The sequence below is a fragment of the Chelonia mydas genome, chromosome 1, assembly GCF_015237465.2.
Source record: "Chelonia mydas isolate rCheMyd1 chromosome 1, rCheMyd1.pri.v2, whole genome shotgun sequence".
NCBI lineage: Eukaryota > Metazoa > Chordata > Testudines > Cheloniidae > Chelonia > Chelonia mydas.
Window position 1 is genome coordinate 15,937,319 of NC_057849.1, and position 19,579 is coordinate 15,956,897.

The 19,579-nt window shown below is 46.1% G+C and overlaps 1 protein-coding gene across 2 annotated transcripts in view; it reads left to right on the forward strand.

Annotated features, from left to right (window-relative positions):
• Window positions 1-2,048: 2,048 nt before the first annotated feature.
• Window positions 2,049-19,579, forward strand: part of ACER3 (alkaline ceramidase 3) — a 78,169-nt gene continuing 60,638 nt past the window's right edge. Inside the window, exon 1 of one of the 2 annotated variants that reach the window (XM_037884488.2) lies at window positions 2,049-2,258. In XM_037884488.2, coding sequence (XP_037740416.1) covers window positions 2,156-2,258 — 103 coding nt within the window. In that variant the 5' untranslated portion in view covers window positions 2,049-2,155. Of the gene's footprint in view, window positions 2,259-2,971; window positions 2,991-19,579 lie in introns of those variants that run through there. The other variant, XM_043527855.1, reaches the window with a different exon arrangement.

The following is a 19,579-nucleotide window of genomic DNA, read 5'->3' on the forward strand; positions in this document are numbered from 1 at the left end:
CTGGCCCTGGGGTATACCCCAATAGAGATCATTGCTGGACTGGGTCTGTACTTGTATGTTGTATCCCTTCCCTGCTATGTCTTTTTAGATTATATGCTTTTTGGGGCAGGGATTGGCTTCCTCAGTGCTTGCAAATCAGTTGGTATATTTTGGATGCTAATGTAATATAAACAGTAATAACTAAAGAAAAGGAGTACTTGTGGCACCTTAGAGACTAACCAGTTTATTTGAGCATGAGCTTTCGTGAGCTACAGCTCACTTCATCGGATGCATAGCATATCGTGGAAACTGCAGAAGACATTATATACACACAGAGACCATGAAACAAAACTTCCTCCCACCCCACTCTCCTGCTGGTAACAGCTTATCTAAAGTGATCATCAAGTAGTAGGGCCATTTCCAGCACAAATCCAGGTTTTCTCACCCTTCCCCCCCCACCCCCCAAACACATACAAACTTACTCTCCTGCTGGTAATACCCATCCCTCTTTGAAACCTCTCTTTATAATGCGCATGATAATCAAGGTGGGTCATTTCCAGCACTAATCCAGGTTTTCTCACCCCCCCCCTCCAAAAACCAAACACACAAACTTTTTGCAAATTGGATACTATTAATTTGGGCTTGAATAGAGACTGGGAGTGGCTAAGTCATTATGCAAGGTAGCCTGTCTCCCCTTGTTTTTTTTCCTACAACCCCCCCCCAAGACGTTCTGGTTAAACTTGGATTATTGCTGTGCACATTGTAAGATGAGCTATTGCCAGCAGGAGAGTGAGTTTGTGTGTGTGGTTTTTGGAGGGGGGGGTGAGAAAACCTGGATTAGTGCTGGAAATGACCCACCTTGATTATCATGCGCATTATAAAGAGAGGTTTCAAAGAGGGATGGGCTATTACCAGCAGGAGAGTAAGTTTGTATGTGTTGGGGGGGGGGGGAAGGGTGAGAAAACCTGGATTTGTGCTGGAAATGGCCCTACTTGATGATCACTTTAGATAAGCTGTTACCAGCAGGAGAGTGGGGTGGGAGGAAGTTTTGTTTCATGGTCTCTGTGTGTATATAATGTCTTCTGCAGTTTCCACGATATGCTATGCATCCGATGAAGTGAGCTGTAGCTCACGAAAGCTCATGCTCAAATAAACTGGTTAGTCTCTAAGGTGCCACAAGTACTCCTTTTCTTTTTACGAATACAGACTAACACGGCTGCTACTCTGAAACCAGTAATAACTAAAGGAAAAACTTGTATAAGGTGAGCAGGAGTGATACCGCAAATCAGGGAAAAGCCCCAAAATGCTTCTGCCAGACCCCCAAATCTTCCCCCCTTCCTGCCCCCAGCCCCCCAAAACCTTCTGCCAGCCCCCCAAAGCTTCCCCTCTTCCCGCCCCCAGCCCCTAAACCTCTGCTTCTGCCAGCCCCCCAAACCTCCCCCCTTCCCGCCCCCAGCCCCTAAACCTCTGCTTCTGCCAGCCCCCCAAACCTTCCCTCCCTTAGCCCCAAACCTCTGCTTCTGCCAGCCCCCCAAACCTCCCCCCCTTCCCGCCCCCACCCCCCCAAACCTCTGCTTCTGCCAGCCCCCCAAACCTCCCCCCCTTCCCGCCCCCGGCCCCCCAAACCTCTGCTTCTGCCAGCCCCCCAAACCTCTGCTTCTGCCAGCCCCCCAAACCTCCCCGCCTTCCCGCCCCCCCAAACCTCTGCTTCTGCCAGCCCCCCAAACCTTCCCCCCTTCCCGCCCCCCCAAACCTCTGCTTCTGCCAGCCCCCCAAACCTCTGCTTCTGCCAGCCCCCCAAACCTCCCCGCCTTCCCGCCCCCCCAAACCTCTGCTTCTGCCAGCCCCCGAAACTTCCCCCCGTCCCGCCCCCGGCCCCCCAAACCTCTGCTTCTCCCAGCCCCCCAAACCTCCCCGCCGTCCCGCCCCCGGCCTCCCAAACCGCGCTGCCGCCCACGAACCGGCCCCGGCGGGTCACAGTCGCTGCTCCCCGACCGGCGCGGACGCGCTGCAGGCCGCAGCCGGTCGCCCTGGCAACGAGCGGGGCGGGCTCTGGGCCCGGCGGCCCCGCCCGGGCCCGGCCTGTGGGCGGAGCCGCCTCCCGCCTCCGCTTCGGCCCGCGCCGCGCAGTGAGCGTCCGGGCCCGGCCGCGGTCGCACGCAGGCAGCGCTGCGCCATGGCTCCCGCCGCCGACAGGGCCGGCTACTGGGGCGCGCCCACCTCCACCCTGGAGTGGTGCGAGGAGAACTACGCCGTGTCCTTCTACATCGCCGAGTTCTGTGAGTGCCGGCGGGCCTGGGCCTGGGGCTGGGCCGGTGCAGGCCCACCCAGGGCCCTGCCTCCCTTCCCGCCGAGCCGGGCTGCCCGCTCCCCGCCCTGCCCGGGGGTGGCTTCCTCCCTCCTCCTGCATGTGGGCCAGGAGCCCGGGCAAGGCTCGGGAGCAGCCCCCTCGAGCCCCAGTGGGAAGGGGGAGACGGGCCCGGCAGCCCCTTGTTCCCCAGCTCCCCGCTGTAAGGGGAGAAACTGGCGGCCCCTGCCCCCGAACTCGTGGCCCCGGCCTCGGGGCTGGTGTAAACGGATCCCCTGTTATGCCAGAGATGCGTCCCGGCTGCTCTCGGCAGGAGCTAGTGGAAGCTGGGCCCCAGAGTCGCTAGTTCGAAGAGGAGTGAGTTCAGCCGAGTCCTCTGCTCTGCGTTGTGCAGGAGGCCAGATCAGACGTGCACCAGGGTCCCTTCTGGCACTCTCATCTCTGGCTGTGGGGATAGCCTCGGGGTGCTGCCGGAGCGGGAGATGAGATGATGGGGGCAACAGGCTGTTGGCTATGGACGTGGGGATAGCTTGGGGCCTTAAAGATACGAAGAAGGGAGATTCTTAATCAAAAATCACACATATAGGCCATACCCTAGGCTTGGAAGGGTTAGAGCTTTATCAGTAAATGTTGGTAAATGTCAGTTTCACCATACACAGGTTACAAAAAATCTCCATCTGTGATGATTGAAATACACAACTAGGTAAAGTAGGAAAAATGCTGCTTCGAGAGGTATTAGAGTTTGATTTAAGGATATTTGCTTTGTATGTTTTGACAGGTGATGTTGACAATTTGTGTTTTAATGGTTATAAAATTTTAATTTTTTAAAACTTAATGTCTGCTGTCATTAAGTAATTATTATCTGACCCCCCCCCCCCCGTCTGACCTTTCCATCATTTTCTGCAACTGTGAAAATTTAAATAGATAAGAATTTTGAAAATGCTTATTGATATTTGTTGACTTATATAGATAACTCATGGCTAGGCTTACAGGAATTTGATTTTGCATAGCTCTTAAACAGAGTGAGGCACATTCCCTGTCCTTTGCAAGGGAGGTAGGAAGAAGTGTCAGTCTAAGATGGACAAAGCAAAGTGCAGTTGTTCAGAAAAGGCACTTGAGGAAGAATACATTAATACGTGCAGGACTTATTAATCAAGCTGATCTTATTTTTTAGGGGCTGAAAGTGGGACAGCAAGCTGTCAGGCTTTGTGCCTAGGGATGGCCTTGGATCACAGAGATGCTCACATTGTATTCATGGCACTGCAGATTGTGCTATGAAAAATACTGATTTTTGACCTTTATCTCCGCTCCTCCCCCCCTCCCCCCCATAATTAAGTATTTTTGTGTCATTTTTAAGGGTGATGGTGGTCATAGTGCATACATGCCGCTGTATGGTAGGGTCCCTATGCTGCAAAGGTTTATGTGTGGGCTTAAAGTTAAGCGCTCTTGTTTGCAGGATTAGTCTAGGAGAGCAGGATCAAACAAAACAGCTCCCTCCCCCAGAGTGTTTGGAACCTTGTATTAGAAAAAATCATAGCTGAGGATAGTTTAGATGCTTCACAGATTAGGTATGATTTCAGAAGTGTTTTGAATGAGTGGGAGCAAGTTTGGCATCCATTTTTGGAAGGTTTTAGGCATACAGGAGGGTGATGCAGATGATAGTGGGTTTTCTTTTGTCACAAACATTGGAGTGGGTGAAAAAGACACAGGGAATGGTCATGAGAGGCTCTTTTGTAGAGAGTGGCCATGGGAAGGCGTGTAGAAGTAGAAGAGCAGCAGTGTAGACAAGGCAGAGTTAGAGATATTAGAAAAACAAAGTCAGTATTAGAGGCTGGTAGTGCTGCCTGTTGTTAAGGTTGCCTGAAACCTTCCATTGTAAGACCTTGCTTTCAGTTGTTTATAATTTTTTGCCAAACTTTAACCATTTATAGATCTAAGGATGAAAAAGCGTAGTGACTAGCAAGATATACTTTTGTATGGATTGAAAGGCTATAAAATGAGTAAGTTGGGACATAACGTGTTAGCCCACACTAGTAGGCGCTAGATATGGAGAGGAATAAAATAATTTTAGAGATGTAAAGAACAGCAGAATTTGATGAAGGGGACATAAATCTACACAGATTTGAAGGGTGTAAACCCCGAGAAGGAAGGAAGATTATTTAGCATGGCAAAGGGGGATATAACTAGGAGTACTGGGATAAAATTTAAAAAGAGAAAATTTAGACTGAACATCTGTATGTTCAGTGAATAATCTCTCCAGGGAAGTGGAGGAGGCCCCAATACTTTACAAATGTAAAATTAGGTTTTACTAGTGTCTAATCCATATACATTATGGAATAATCTTCCATTATTGTCGAGGCAGACCAGGGTGAACCAAAAAGAAAAGGAGTACTTGTGGCACCTTAGAGACTAACCAATTTATTTGAGCATGAGCTTTCATGAGCTACAGCTCACTTCATCGGATGCATACTGTGGAAACTGCAGAAGACATTATATACACAGAGACCATGAAACAATACCTCCTCCCACCCCACTCTCCTGCTGGTAATAGCTTATCTAAAGTGATCATCAAGTTGGGCCATTTCCAGCACAAATCCAGGTTTTCTCACCCTCCGCCCCTTCCCCCCGCCACAAACTCACTCTCGGGTTTCCATCTCTACATCCTATGAGTAAGCCGAGGAAGAAAGAAGACAAAGATGACATCACGGTAGTGGAGAGTGTTCTGAATGTTAGGGTCAGAGGAAAGATAAAGCTCAGTTTTAGAGGATATGAATCAATTAGGTTTGTAATTTAAATCGGTGCAAATGGATTAACAACCTGTCTTTCATAAAAGAACCATGGGATCTTTCATGACCTTTGTTTTATAGCTCTTCTGAAGTCCCCTATTTGTATCTAATTATTTTGGATCTTTAAATTGTTGTCATTTGATATCTAGTGAATTTAAAAAATGAATTTGAAGTATTTTTGCATTCTGTATGTGTCCCTGATAGTCTTTGTGATTTTTAATATCACATCCTATTTGAAACTCAAAAGTACAAGGTAAGCATACTGTAAAATAAAAATTTTTGGTATTCCTTGCAGTGATACCAGATATATAAAAAAAACAAAACAACCTTAGACCAACATGCAAATGCATTAACAATTACATAGCAGTATAAAACACATTGATGCTTGCTTTTAGAATTATGTTGTTTATGGAGGAGAAGAAAGTTTGTGTTATGAGCAGTATGTTCTTGGGTAACAAACCAGCAATTTCTCATTAGGTAGAAAGGCATAGGACTTCTTCAGTAAACCTGCATGTATCTAGGTAGAGGTATGCCCATTTTTGTACTAGATTGTAAAAGCAGGATGTCCAGTGTGTTACAAGCAGTGGAGAGCCACTCACTACAATGACAATATTTCTTAATTTTTGCATCCAGTTTTTATTCCAAATAATTTATAATAAGCCATTGGATATTTGAAACTTGCAGGACACTGTCAGGGTTAAACCATGTGTTCTTTTCACATTAAAAGCTGTGTTATCTGGTCCTGTACCAACTGGAAAGCTCTCTAAACCGGCATTTCTAATCTTCATAGAATGTCTGGTTTATAGTCCGGTTGGTGCAGGGCCGGCAGGCTCCGTGCGTGGCTCCCCAGAAGCAGCGACATGTCCCTGCTGCTTCTAGGGGGAGGGACGGCCACGAGGGGTTCGGAGTGCGGGGAAGGGGTGCAGGTTTGGGGCTCGCAGGGGTGTGTGGGGCGTGGACTTTGGGAGTGAGTTTGGGTGCGGGAGGGAGTGCGGGGTGCTGGATCCGCCGGGCACTCACCTCGGGCGGCTCCCCGCAAGCGGCGACCAGACCCTGTGGCCCCTAGGAGGAGGCGTGGCAAGGCTGCTCTGTGTGCTGCCCCTGCCTGGAACCGCGGCCAGTGGGACTGCAGGGGCAACACCTGCGGACGGGGGAAGCGTGTACAGAGTTGCCTGGTGTGCCTCCGCCTAGAGTCCGCAGGCATTGGTTGCCGCGTGCCGGGAGCCGCCTGAGGTGAGCACCCCTGTCCCACATCCAAACTCCCTCCCAGAGCGCCCCACACCCTAACCCGCAGCCCTGCACACCCCACCCCCCAAACTCCTGCGCTCTTTCTTAACTGGCATTTTTTCACTTACCAGCACTTCCCATTCCCCCAACATGCTGGTTAAAAAAGCTTTTACTGTACTTATCTTGGGGCATGTCTACACTACAGCTTTGGTGTAACAGAGGTTTCCTGTGTTGCCAAAAAAGCCCTTCTTCCTTCAGTCTAGCCGTGTCTACCGCGAAGGTTAGGTTGACCTAACTGTGGCTCTCAGGGCATGACGTTTTTCACAGGCTTGAGCAACATAGCAGCGTTGATCTAATTTTTAAGTGTGAACCAGGCTTACTAAAACACTGTAAGAGCCAAAAACGTAGGCTTCTTTTGCAACTCAAGTCATTGTGCCACTTTGCAAATGTTTTTGATATGCTAATTTCAGTACAAACTGAGACATTGGGCTCATGTGCTAGTCCGGAAGCCTACGTGTATTTCTTTCCTATTCATTTTCTAAATGAGTAGTAAATGATGGCAGCTGATCAAATTTATGTATTCAGAGATGTGAATGTGAGGTCATGTAGTATACACTGTTTCTTTTATTAAATAATTCCATTGCTCCTCAATACCCCTAAAAGCCAACAATTCAAACCCAAAGGTTCCTGTCTGGGACTTTTTTGGTGTTCACAATTCCAAAAATAAGATTTCCCTTCTGTCTTCCTTTATCCACTTACCTGACTGAATTTTCCACAGCTCTTTCTCCAACATCTTCCAACTCCCTGAATCTTCTTCTCCATGTCTGCATTCTGTGGCAAAGCTTGTTGGATCGTTGATACCAATGGGAAATAAAATCTTCAGATTTTTTAATTTCATTTAAATAGACCCCAAATGCTGCCGCCCTCTCCTCCCCCTGAGAAAAAAGAAACAAAGGTCTTGAAAGGCAAATACTTTTTAAAAACTTGAAGCTAAAGTGACCTTTACCTCTAACTGTATTTTATTCCCTTTGTTGGCTAATTTGCATGCATACTAGTTTGTTCTTTAGGGTTGGTCAAGAGTGCAGTGCTGCTGGCACTTGTTTGTGTGTGAGAGGACAACACAATACTGAAGCACTTGTTTTGAACCAACCCGTTCCAGCCCCCAGTGCTCAGCATACTGAATTGTGCAAACTCGGTAAACTTTGTAAATAAACCAAAACAACAAACAACCCCCCACCACCACCTCTAAAATATTGGGCCTGTCATTCAACCTTAAGTGCTGCTGTTGTGCGTGAGTCATCTCCTTAATTCTAATTAAAGATGATGGATAGAGACAAGGGTGCTTCAGGTCAGTTGAACCCATGTGATGTTTACATCACCATGTCCCCTGTTTTTGGTTCAAGTATCAGCTTGACAAGCCGTGTTCCCTCTCTGTCATCCACTAATATGAACATAATAAGGGTTTGTCTTAGAACGTGATATGTATTTAGCAATTATGTTGTAAAAACGGAAACTTGCTGTCAAGGTTCCTCCCCCACTCTGAACTCTAGGGTACAGATGTGGGGACCTGCATGAAAAACCTCCTAAGCTTATCTTTACCAGCTTAGGTCAAAACTTCCCCAAGGTACAAAATATTCCACCCTTTGTCCTTGGATTGGCCGCTACCACCACCAAACAAATACTGGTTACTGGGGAAGAGCTGTTTGGACACGTCTTTCCCCCCAAAATACTTCCCAAAACCTTGCACCCCACTTCCTGGACAAGGTTTGGTAAAAAAGCCTCACCAATTTGCCTAGGTGACTACAGACCCAGACCCTTGGATCTTAAAAACAATGAACAATCCTCCCAACACTTGCACCCCCCCCCCCCCTTTCCAGGGAAAGGTTGGATAAAAAGCCTCACCAATTTGCACAGGTGACCACAGACCCAAACCCTTGGATCTGAGAACAATGAAAAAGCATTCAGTTTTCTTACAAGAAGACTTTTAATAGAAATAGAAGTAATTAGAAATAAGAAATCCCCCCTGTAAAATCAGGATGGTAGATACCTTACAGGGTAATTAGATTCAAAACATAGAGAACCCCTCTAGGCAAAACCTTAAGTTACAAAAAAGATACACAGACAGAAATAGTTATTCTATTCAGCACAATTCTTTTCTCAGCCATTTAAAGAAATCATAATCTAACACGTACCTAGCTAGATTACTTACTGAAAGTTCTAAGGCTTCATTCCTGGTCTATCCCCGGCAAAGACAAAATATAGACAGACGCACATACCTTTTGTTTCTCTTCCTCCTCCCAGCTTTTGAAAGTATCTTGTCTCCTCATTGGTCATTTTGGTCAGGTGCCAGCGAGGTTACCTTTAGCTTCTTAACCCTTTACAGGTGAGAGGAGATTTCCTCTGGCCAGGAGGGATTTTAAAGGAGTTTACCCTTCCCTTTATATTTATGACACTTGCCCATATTTAAATTAATACTTTAAGTTAAAAGAAATCGTCCATGATGCCCCTGGGGGTCAGGACCCACCTCTTGTCAAATCAGAAGGCATGTTTTGGATATTCTCTAAATGTATTGGTTAATAAGTAATACTGAAATAAGGATAGAAGAGACTTGCAAATCTGAGAAGGGATCAAGATACAGACATAGTTTAATAATAATGTATTACTCAGAGAGAAAGCAAGCTTGGGCAAAATTTCAGATGGCTAAAAATCACCACAGAGCTTTGATTTGAAAGCAGATAATTGATTGTATAACGGTTCAAGATGCACCATTTCCCTCAGTTGAGGTTCTCTTTGCTTCTGATCAACAGCTATCACAAGAAGAGGCATGCCAATGTCATAATCATGCTTATTTAGCATTCAAACAGCATTTAGAAACATAGTATTTGCCATGACTAGTGGTCCGCCTGTTGTAGATAGAGGTCTGTTTTGGATGCTTCAGGGAAAGGTGTAAGGGTTCTTGTTATAGTCAATCGTGGAATGAACAATCTATCTCAAGGAGAAATTTCCTCCTAGCCGTTGGTTGTTAGTAGGTGGCTTATGTCCTAATGCACAAGGGTATGTATTTGTCATAGACTTTTGTTATCCTGTCCCATGTTACTCTGGATATTCTCATTTTTCATGTGAATGTCGACCCCTTTTCTAAATCCCACTAACTTCTACTACCCAATCCTACTGCTCTCTTGGCCTCTGATCTCATTGGTACAGCATTTCTATATCATACTTAAGAAAAAAAAATCCTGTGTCAGTTTCAGACCTGTTTCTTTTCTCCTTTGCTGAACGCCCCTTTGTATTCTGAGTGGGTAAGTTGGAACACTCAATTCATCTTCACTGCGGCATCTGTTTTCACATATTTCTATCATATCACCTTCTATTTGTTGTCTTTATAAACTAAACTCTGTCTTTTCAATCTCTCTCCATATCTCTAATCACTTCTGTTGTCTGTTTAAGATACCTTCTATTTCTGCTCTTTTGAGTTGAGGTAGCCAGAACTGTGCGCACAGCTCAAGGTGAGGGCATGCCATCCATTTATGCAATGGCACTGACATGTTTTCAGTAATTTTTTTCATCTCAGTCTTTACTAAGTGGCAAAAAAGTGTATTAACACCGAGTCAAGGTTGCCTGGTGATAGTGTGTGTTCTTCCGGAACATAGAGTTCAGCAAAAAAACCTTCTGAAAACCAGAAAATAGAGCGGGGGGGCATACTACGCCCACGGGCTGCATCTGGCCTGCCAGCCGTATTAATCGAGGGTGTGGGGCTTGCCCTGCTCTAGTGCTCTAGCTGGGGAGCAGGGTCAGGGGCCGCTTCGCGCAGCTCCCGGAAGCAACAGCATGTCCCCCCTCTGGCTCCTACACGTTGGGGCAGCCAGGGGGCTCTGCTCCGCACGCTGCCCCTGCCCCAAGCACTACCCCTACAGCTCCCATTGGTCGGGAACCGCAGCCAATGGGAGCTGCAGGGGCGGCGCGTGTGGACAGGGCAGTGCACAGCAGAGCTGCCTGGCCACGCCTCCGTATAGGAGCTGGAGCAGGGACATGTCGCTGCTTCCGGGAGCTGCTTGAGGTAAGCACCGCCTGGAGACTGCATCCCTGAGCTACCCCCCAGTGCCCCAGCCCCCTCTCTCAGCCCTGATTCCCTCCCACCCTCTGAACCCCTTGGTCCCAGCCCTACCCCAGAGCCCACACGCCCAGCTGGAGCCCTCACGCCCCCGCACCTCCCCAGCCCAGAGTCCCTTCCCGCACCCTGAATTCCTCATTTTTGGCCCCACCCCGGAGCCCGCACCCTCAGCTAGAGCCCTCCCACACCCCAACCCCAATTTCGTGACCGTCGCCCGCCATACAATTTCCATACCCAGCTGTGGCCCTCAGGCCAAAAAGTTTGCCCACCCCTGAAATTTGAGGAAAGTTGTGTAAACCCATTCTCAGCTTCTCACCCCATGTTAGTGTTCTTGATGCATGCTCCAAGCATGCCTGTTCTAAGGTCTCCACTCAAAGAGGTAGAGTTTCCTCAGGTTCGGGATCACATGTGGGTAGGGAGATGGGCTCAGACACCCCCAGAAAGACAAACCCCCTGAATGTGGCTTGCATGAGGAGGAACAGGGATGGAGTCAGACCCTCATAGACGGGCGGAGGCCCCCAGTCCTGGTGTACACACCTTGGGGAGCAGGGAGTGGGGCTCAGACACCCCGAGAGGGGCAGTGATCCCAAATCCCAGTTCGCATAAGGGGTAGGAAGTGGGTCTCAATCCCGCAGATAGGCAAGCACCCTCCAGAATCTGCCTTACATGAGGGAGGGCAGGAAAGGGTCAGGGGTCACATTCCTGTAGGTGGGTTGGGCACACAGACATGGGAGGAGAATGTGGGGCTGACAGGCGCCCCGCCCCTATTTTCTCCATCCCCAATCACTCACCCCCATGTCCCCTTTCCAGTATCCAACCCTTCCTTAGTATATATCCTAGTCCATTTCCTCTCCCCATCACCTGCCCCCAACCCCTCCCCCCACTCTTCCACCCCAATCACTCTTCCAGAGAGCACTTGCTTGAAGAAGTTAATTTTCTTTAAAAAAAAAAAAAAAAAAAAAAAAAAAAAAAAAAAAAAATCTCAGCATCTTCTGATAGTCTACGGTACTCAGATTACATTTCCCTAGAATAAGATTCCCCTTTTGATACAGGCACACTGGAGCAACATGTCCACATATTTGGCTCAGATTTCTACCCTGGGTTGAATTTAAACTCTGTGCCTGATGTGAAGCTCAGATTTGGTGTTGTGACACTTCACCGGCGTGACCCATGTCTTGTGACAAAGGGTAGGTCTACTGTACAATACACTACCCACTTGCCCATGTCAGTTGAATCCAGCTTGCGGAGCTATAAAATTGCAGTGTAGGCATTCAGGCTTGGTATGGAGTCCAGGCTTTGGGGCTCGGGCTGGAGCCCGGGCTCCAGGACCTTCTCCCCTCCTGAACATTTACAGTGCAATTTTATAGCCCTGCGAGCCCTAGTCAGTTGACATGGGCCAGCTGTGGGTAGTTTATTGCACTGTAGACGTCGTTTTCCAACTAGTTAGCCTTACACTATGCATTTGCAGTAAGAAATAGCTTTAGTGTATCATGTCTTAACACATGAGGCTTCTGATATTCCAAACAGAAGCAAAATCTTTTACAAATACCTTTGCCCAAAGTTCTGCATGGTGTCTTGCACTCTGTTGGGGTCACCCGCTAGCATTGGACATCCTGATGCAATTATCTGAGTCTTTGTTTGATCTCTATATGTGAGCAACAAAAGGTTGCTAGAATCACTCAACTGTAAGAAATGCTGTATCTCAGGAAATAGCCCCAAATTTGGATCACTAACAGAATCCTGCATAAGGGACAGCAAATTTTAAGGCAATCCAAGTAACTGTGTAGATTTTAGAGCATTTAGAAGAGTGGAGCATTAAACAGACATCTGGTCTTAACTTTAACTTATTTTACCCTAACACTTTGTTTGCCTTTTTTGAGTGCTACTTCACATGGAGAAGATGTGGTTACAGCTATCCACGATTATGCCTGGTCTCTTTCTGAGTGGTTAAAGTTAATATAGAACTGACCAACATGTATGAGTAGTTGAAATTATTTGTCCAATTTGCATTACTTTGCATATGTTAACAGTGAATTGTGGGGGAGCAAAGAAGAGGTAATGTAGTTAAAGCAGCAAGCTAAGAAACTGCTCTTCATTTCCTCATGGTCTTTTCTATTTTTGATTTTAATAATTTTGTCATTGACAGATGTTGCCACTTTATTGTTCATTCTCTTTTCTAGGTCACAAATGAATGTTAAACACCAGCCATAGCACAAAATATTTTGGCACTCCACTGTTAAACTTTTGCCTAGTTGACGGACAACTATTTAGTCCTTCTCTTTTTGTCTCTGGTCCCTTTCTAATTCATGACACAACTTGACAACTTAGTTGCTTAACCTTTTTTGAAGGACTGTGTCAAAGGCTTTTTGAAGGTCCAAATATATTGAACAATCAGTTTTCATCTGTCTGCCGTTACTGGCATGCTGAAAGGGGTTTAACAAGTGGTATGAGCATATGCCATTTGTGTTTACCTGTTAATATTTGCGTAGTTAATCAGTGGCAATAAAATGCTTTAATGCTACTTAAAGCACCAAATTACATCACGTTCAGTACTTCAAATTCAACATTCATATGGCTGGCATCTGGGCAACTGCCACTCCAAATGTTAAATCATATAAATGCCACTGTTCTAATTCTGTTGTCTGAAAACTTCCAACGCCCACAGACTTATGAATGGAATGATATGAATTTGCACCTTCAGAAAGAATTAAAGAATTTTACACTTATGCAAAATGAGTGAAGTTAAAGGAACACTGCTGACTTAATAACACGCCTGTATAATTCTTTATCTTCTATAGTTGCAGGTAATACCTATAATTACTGTTACTGAAAGACACACAAATGTCTTCAGTTTGTGCCTTTTTGTGCCTTTGACAGTGTTGTCTGTACTGTCTGTTTCCCCTATTTGTATGAGTCTTTCACACAGCAAAAGAGGAGATGTGATTGAGTCCAAAATATTGACAGTGGAACTCTGGGAGGTGTAATGCCTGAAATTACTTCTAACTTTCTCTCTTTTTTTTTTTAAATAAGAGATTTCTAATTGATGGTGTCTCTTAACCGTGAATACTACATGTGGCAGACATCGTGTTTTGGTTTTTTATTATGCAGTTCTCCTGATTATAATTCCATAAAAGTCATGCCTCTTTATGTGTATGTCCACATAGTCAAACTTGTTGTCCAAGAGTGTGTATACACTGTATGTGTACGCTACAAGCACGACAGCAGCACAGCTGTGGTGCTGCAGCTAAGCCTGTGTAATGTAGACACTTGCTACAGTGACAGGAGGGTTTTTCCATTGTTGTGATAAATCTACCTCCTCGAGAAACAGCAGCTAGACCAATGGAATAATTCTTCTGTCAACCTAGCTCTGTCTACAGTGGGGGTTAGGTTGACCTAACTACGTTACACAGAGTGCACAGTTTTTCACAGCACTGAGCAATGTAGGCAAACCTACGGTTTAGTTGCAGAGCAATCCTGCAAAAGGGTCTCTGAGCATGGATCCTTGCATCTGAATGGAGTGCCACTGATTTTGGTGGCCTGCATGCAGGTAGATTATGCTGAGTCCCTCTGGAATCATAGGAGTCCATTCAGATGTAAGGTTATATATATATATATAGTGACAAAGCTCTGTCCTTGCCTCCAGGGGTCCCGCGTTTCCTGGCGAATTTCGCTAGACTCAGAGGCTCACTGTGACCCTCCACTTAACCCTTCTCTCTCTAGAGACAAGGGTCACAGTCTACTGAGCCATTTTCATCATAAGCCAGCGAGGGAGGTGAGGAGAAGTTATCCTTCCTTGCACAGTCTCTGTTGTCTCCCAGTCTCAGTGATTTGATCAGGGGGCAAAGGTGGGGGGAGTCCAGGCCCACCCTCTACTCCAGGCTCCAGCCCAGGGACCCTAATAGTATCAGCTATGGTAGCTGACCTTTTAGAAACATGACATGTACAATTCCCTGGGCTACTTCCCCCACAGCAGCCCTCACTTCCTCAAGCTCCACTTCACCCTTACCTCAGGGTCTCCTTCCTTGTGCCTGATCTGGTGTGTACTACTTAAGTCTCTCCAACAGCACAACTTCCTCCCACAGCTCCTGACATGCACACCCACCTGACTAACTGGAAGGCTTTTAACTAGTTTCAGCCAGCCCCTGATTGGCTTCAGGTGTCCCAATCAACCTAGCATTCTCCCTGCCTTCTGGAAAGTTCTTAATTGGCCCCAGGTGTCTTAACTGACCTGGAGCAGCTGCCATTTCACTTATCCTGGTACCAGGGATTTGTTTAGCCTGGAGCTAATATAATCTATCTCCCACTACTTTTCTATAGCCATCTGACCTTGCCTCGTCTCTCTATCTATATGTATAATTGTGTGTGTATAAATGAAGATAAGAGAGACAGACCCCCTCCATGGGATTGGGGGCCTCAGGAGTATGTGCCTTTTGTGTTAGCTCAGAATCCATCAGTTTGTTTAGGGGGTCTTAACAGATTTCAATACGATACACTAAATATTATCAACACTTGAGAAATTAATTCCTTATTGGCAAATGGGAATTTTTTCCAGGAGAGTGTGGGGATCAGTGCTGTTAACTTCTGTAGAATCATTGCTTTCTTCTTCTTCATGCCGTGGTCCTCAGGTCCATTACAGTGGGTACTTGTGCCTGCTGGGTGAGAGGAACTAGACCTGTCAGTCACTGGCAGCTGAGGAATGCTTCTCCTTCTGAAGTTCCCTCCATTTATTTCTATTTCCACACTGTGGCCAGTGGCTCCCCCCGCCCTCCTTGTTGCAGAGCTTTTTGGAGAGAAATTTTTAAACTGGCAGTTCTGTTTTAAAAATGTGTAATCCCCAGCTTTGTGCCAGGGCAGTCTTTGATTTTTTGGGGAGACCATCCCCCCAGCTCTCCTTCTCCTTCTGAGGCATTTGCAGCGGCTGGTGGCCCTGCAGGCTTCAGCAAGCAAGGCTGGGAAAAGCCGCCGGCGAAAGGCAGGGATATCATCCCCAGCAGGAGAGGAGCCAGGCAGGACTGGGAAGAGAACTGGCTCCAGGGCAAGCAGCCTTTCTCCCCTATCTTCATGAGGAAAATGAAGCCCGAAGAGCAGCACACCAGATGAAAGATCATTCCTGAGTCCATACAGCCAATGCCAATTGCCACACTATTGACCATGGAATTCAGCTGCCTCCTGCCCCTCTACTTCCCTCTGGGTAGCGGGTGGAGGATACCAGACACAGCACTGATGTTGTCAATGCCGGCAAGTGTTTTGTACAGTTCTCAACATTAAATATTTTCTTAGTGCATCAGCCTTATTCAAACCCCATGAGGTCATAGACCACAGCCTTGGAACCTCATTCTGCTCCCTGCCATGCTATCCAGATTAAACCCCTACAGAAAGTGTTGTCCTTTCCCATCTATTAGAGTAGGCCTCCTGACGGCTACTATCCCAATCAAACAGGGGCTTTTTTATTTGAAGTTGTGAGCTTTCTCTGATGAGACCCAGTTTTGGACTTCTACTCTGGACCAGTAGTCTGCACAACTGTCATAGCATTCATTCCCTAAATTAATTCAAGAAATATTCCTCCTTCAGTTAAGCTTCAGTCCAGTTCTCAAGAGCATTGACATTCTCAGGGTAGAGTAGTCATGTCTCCTATATTGAGATCTGCTAGACAGCCATTAGCTCACCAAATTCTGCATAGTGGTCATCTGATCTTAGAGAATGCCATTTCCTTTCTTTTGGTAGAAGTAGTCTCCAACCTTAGTGTCCAGGGGAAGATGGAAGAGAGGTATACGTATAATCTAACTCATTTTTGATGTCCAAGTTTAAAGAATGAACCTGTCTCCCACCCTGGAGGCACACTACAGTGGGATTTTCATAGCAATGAATATGTGCACATTAACACAAAGAAGAACAGGAAAATGTATCAGTACTTACCTGAAAACTTCCTTTCTTAGAGTAATATGGTCCCACCCTAGAGACAAATGGATCGTCCAGAATAGAAATGAAAATTGGCATCCAAGGATATGGGTTTGCCATTAGATGGATTTTTTACCATCCTCTGCAGTTGGAGAGGTTGTTCCTCAAAGAATATTTACCACAATCTGTAGTAAGTGGATTTGAATTATCCTGGCAGTGGAAGTTGTCTGAACTGAAAGGAACCTCAGGAGGTGGGATATTCCCCTGCTGCCAGTGACTCACTGGTCTGGTTCTCCTCCTAAGCTGCAAGCAGGCTGAAGTACCAATTGGAACAGATCTCTGGCCTTATTATTCAAAGAAAGGACATGTTGGGGAAAGCACAGGTAAAATTTTCCTCGTTATTCTAAAAAGATAACTTCAGTATGAAATCTAGTAAATATGTTAACAATGAATTAAAAGTAGTTCCAGGTAACTTGCCTCTGAGTCTTCCTCCCAATTGTTGTCACTCTTACGATGGCCTTTAATTTTTCCCCCTCTACTCTTGTGGGAATGTCCCATGTAAGTAATAGGGGAAGTGACTGTACACAAAGTGCTGCCAAATGCACAAAGTAAATAGTCTGGAAAAATAGAGATGCAACATTTTTTATTTCTCTGATCTTTCAGTTATAGCAGTCTTAATTATAGGTTTAAAAAAAAAAGTTGACCGTGTCCTTTTGTTTGTGGCCTGTATTACTACAAAGCTGACCTTCCAACCTGGTGCCATGTAATGCTGTTTTCCTGCATCTGCAGGCAGCTCCAGTGCCTCTGCTGTTCCTCATGGCTTTCGTCAGGAACAGCAGAGTGAAAACCAAATCAGTCTTGCCTGTTTTTACGCTTCCTCTTCAGAACTGGTAGGCAACAGTAAAAATAACGCGAATCAGGTCAATTTAATTCTGTTGCTATGAGGGAAAGCAGCAGAGGCAGACATGAAAGTAACTAAATTGTGCATTATAAGAAGTAAACTTCCTGGTTCCTTTCCACTGCATGGTGTCTGGCTGTGGGGTATGTGGTACCACAACTATTTTTTTGCTAGTTGTCTTGAGCCTTAGTGTAGTAGATGTTGTTGGTAAATTTTTCAGGCTCTGATTTTTGTTCCTTTAAGACCTCTCTGAATCCATACTTTCCTCTCTATCCCCATCACTGACAGATTTGTCCATACCAAGTTAATCTCTTACCTTTAATGTTGCAACCTTCTCTGTCTTCCCATCTGTTCTCACTCTAGGTGTAGAAGAAGCTGAACAGCTGTTACTCCTCTCCGAAAAACATTCCTATCCCATCATTCACCTTCTGCCCCGTCTTCGACTCTTGTGATTCTTCTTGCCTTTCATGTCAGATTTATATTTCTTGTTCTCACCTTCAGAGTCATATATAATTTAACCCGTCTACATCTCTGCTTTCATTGTCCAGCTAGCACACCCACTGTATACACTTGTCTCAAGTCTTTCTGAAAACGTCCTTTATGCTCTTCTCATGGTCATCTTCACACCCCCTTCTGTGCCACCCTTCATGCTTGGAACACCATTGTCCATGTGCGCCCACTGTCAACCCTTTTCCTCTGTCAGATCCTCCCTTTAAACTCAGTTCTTCCATGAAGCTTACCAACAACCCACCAGCTATCATGATTATGTACTATACTATGCTCTAGTTATAATAAAAAAAACTATACCACTTGCAGTTTAATCTTTCAGTATATGGTATCACTTCCTTTTTATGGTTTAAATTGTGGCACAGACCTAAGTCTTCCTCTCTTCTGTTGCAGAAAGTCCACTTACAGTGTTCAGTAAAAATCTGTACACTTCTGTACCATGGATGTTGCGCAGGGAGGGAGCACCACCCAGCTCCATTCCTGGCCCTTGCTGCAAGCTCTACGTCTAGGGTCCCAATTGCCAGCCTTGACCCCTGGCCTCTGCTCCACTCCCGGCCCCAGCCTCGGCGCCTTTACTCCTGTCTGCGGCTCCGCTCCTGGCCCTGGGACGGGGGCGCGGACAGGAGTAAGCGGGGCCACAAGGTTAAAAGTTTGGGGGCCACTGGGTTAGGGGATACCTAGTCATGTTCAAAGGTAGCTGGAAAGAAATTGGGAGACTGAAGAAAGAGTGAGAAAACAGAGGAGGTGGTTGGAAGTTGATAGTGGAAGAGAAGCCACAATATCCAAGTCCAGTGTGGGAGAGAGATGTATAGCTGAAAGTTGTTTCTGAATGTTATCCTGTTGCTTTGAAGAGGTTCTGAAGAGTTCTGGCAGGGCTGAGTGTGAACTTGGAGAGAAATGACTGCAGAAAAGAACTGCTGGGGTGGTAAGTGCAGGAGACAGAGAGAAGAAGCAGAATAGTTTCCCAAGGAAGACTGGGGAGAGTAAGGAAGGCAGTAGTGAAGGAAATCTGTACGGTCCTAGGATTTTCTCTAAAGGCAGTTGAGCAAAGGAAGAAGTGAATGCAAGTAGTAAGTCAAGGTTGGGTTGTTGGGCAAGGCAGGGAATCAAATGAGGCAAAATACTGGAGGTGTGTGTGGGGTGGAGCAGGTTAAGTACTGCAGAGGAGTCAGATTTTGGTGTTCTGGAGGTCATAGAAGGCTTATGTGATTGAGCAGAAGGCAGGGAGTAAGTGAGTAATATTAACCGATAAAGTGGTGATCAGAGCAAGGGAATTCAGAGATTGGAATTGGAACAAGGGCAGTACTTGAATACAACATCAAGAGAGTGACTAAGGCCTTTCCAACATGAGGAAGCTGCTCCACGAAAGGTGTGAATGTTAAAACAGATTTAGTTCAACTGTTATTAAATGCCTTGTCCACACTCTTATTTCTGTTTAAACGGAAATAAGAGTATCCCCAGAGGGGTTTGTACCAGTTTAATTGCTTTAAAAATTTAACTTGGGGTGCAGCATTTTTGCATAAACAAGTCCTTAGTTTGAGTAGAGAAGTTGGTCCAGAGGTGGAGGCAAGGATGTTCAGGAGAGGAAGAATAAGGTGGTATAGTTTGACAGTTTAGTTTGAACATGGGCAGTTGGAGCAAGGAGAACTCAAGAAGAAGAAAATAAAGCTAATTATCCTAGTGGTTCTCAACCTGAGGTCCAAGGCCCCCTGGGGGATTGCAAGAAGGTTTCAGGGGTCCACCAAAATAAACCAGAGAGCCGGGCCAGCATTTCACTCATTGGAGCCCGGGTCAGAAAGCTGAATCCGAAGCCCTGCTGCTCAGGGCCAAAAGCCAATCCCCTCCTTCCTGGGCTGAAGCCGAAG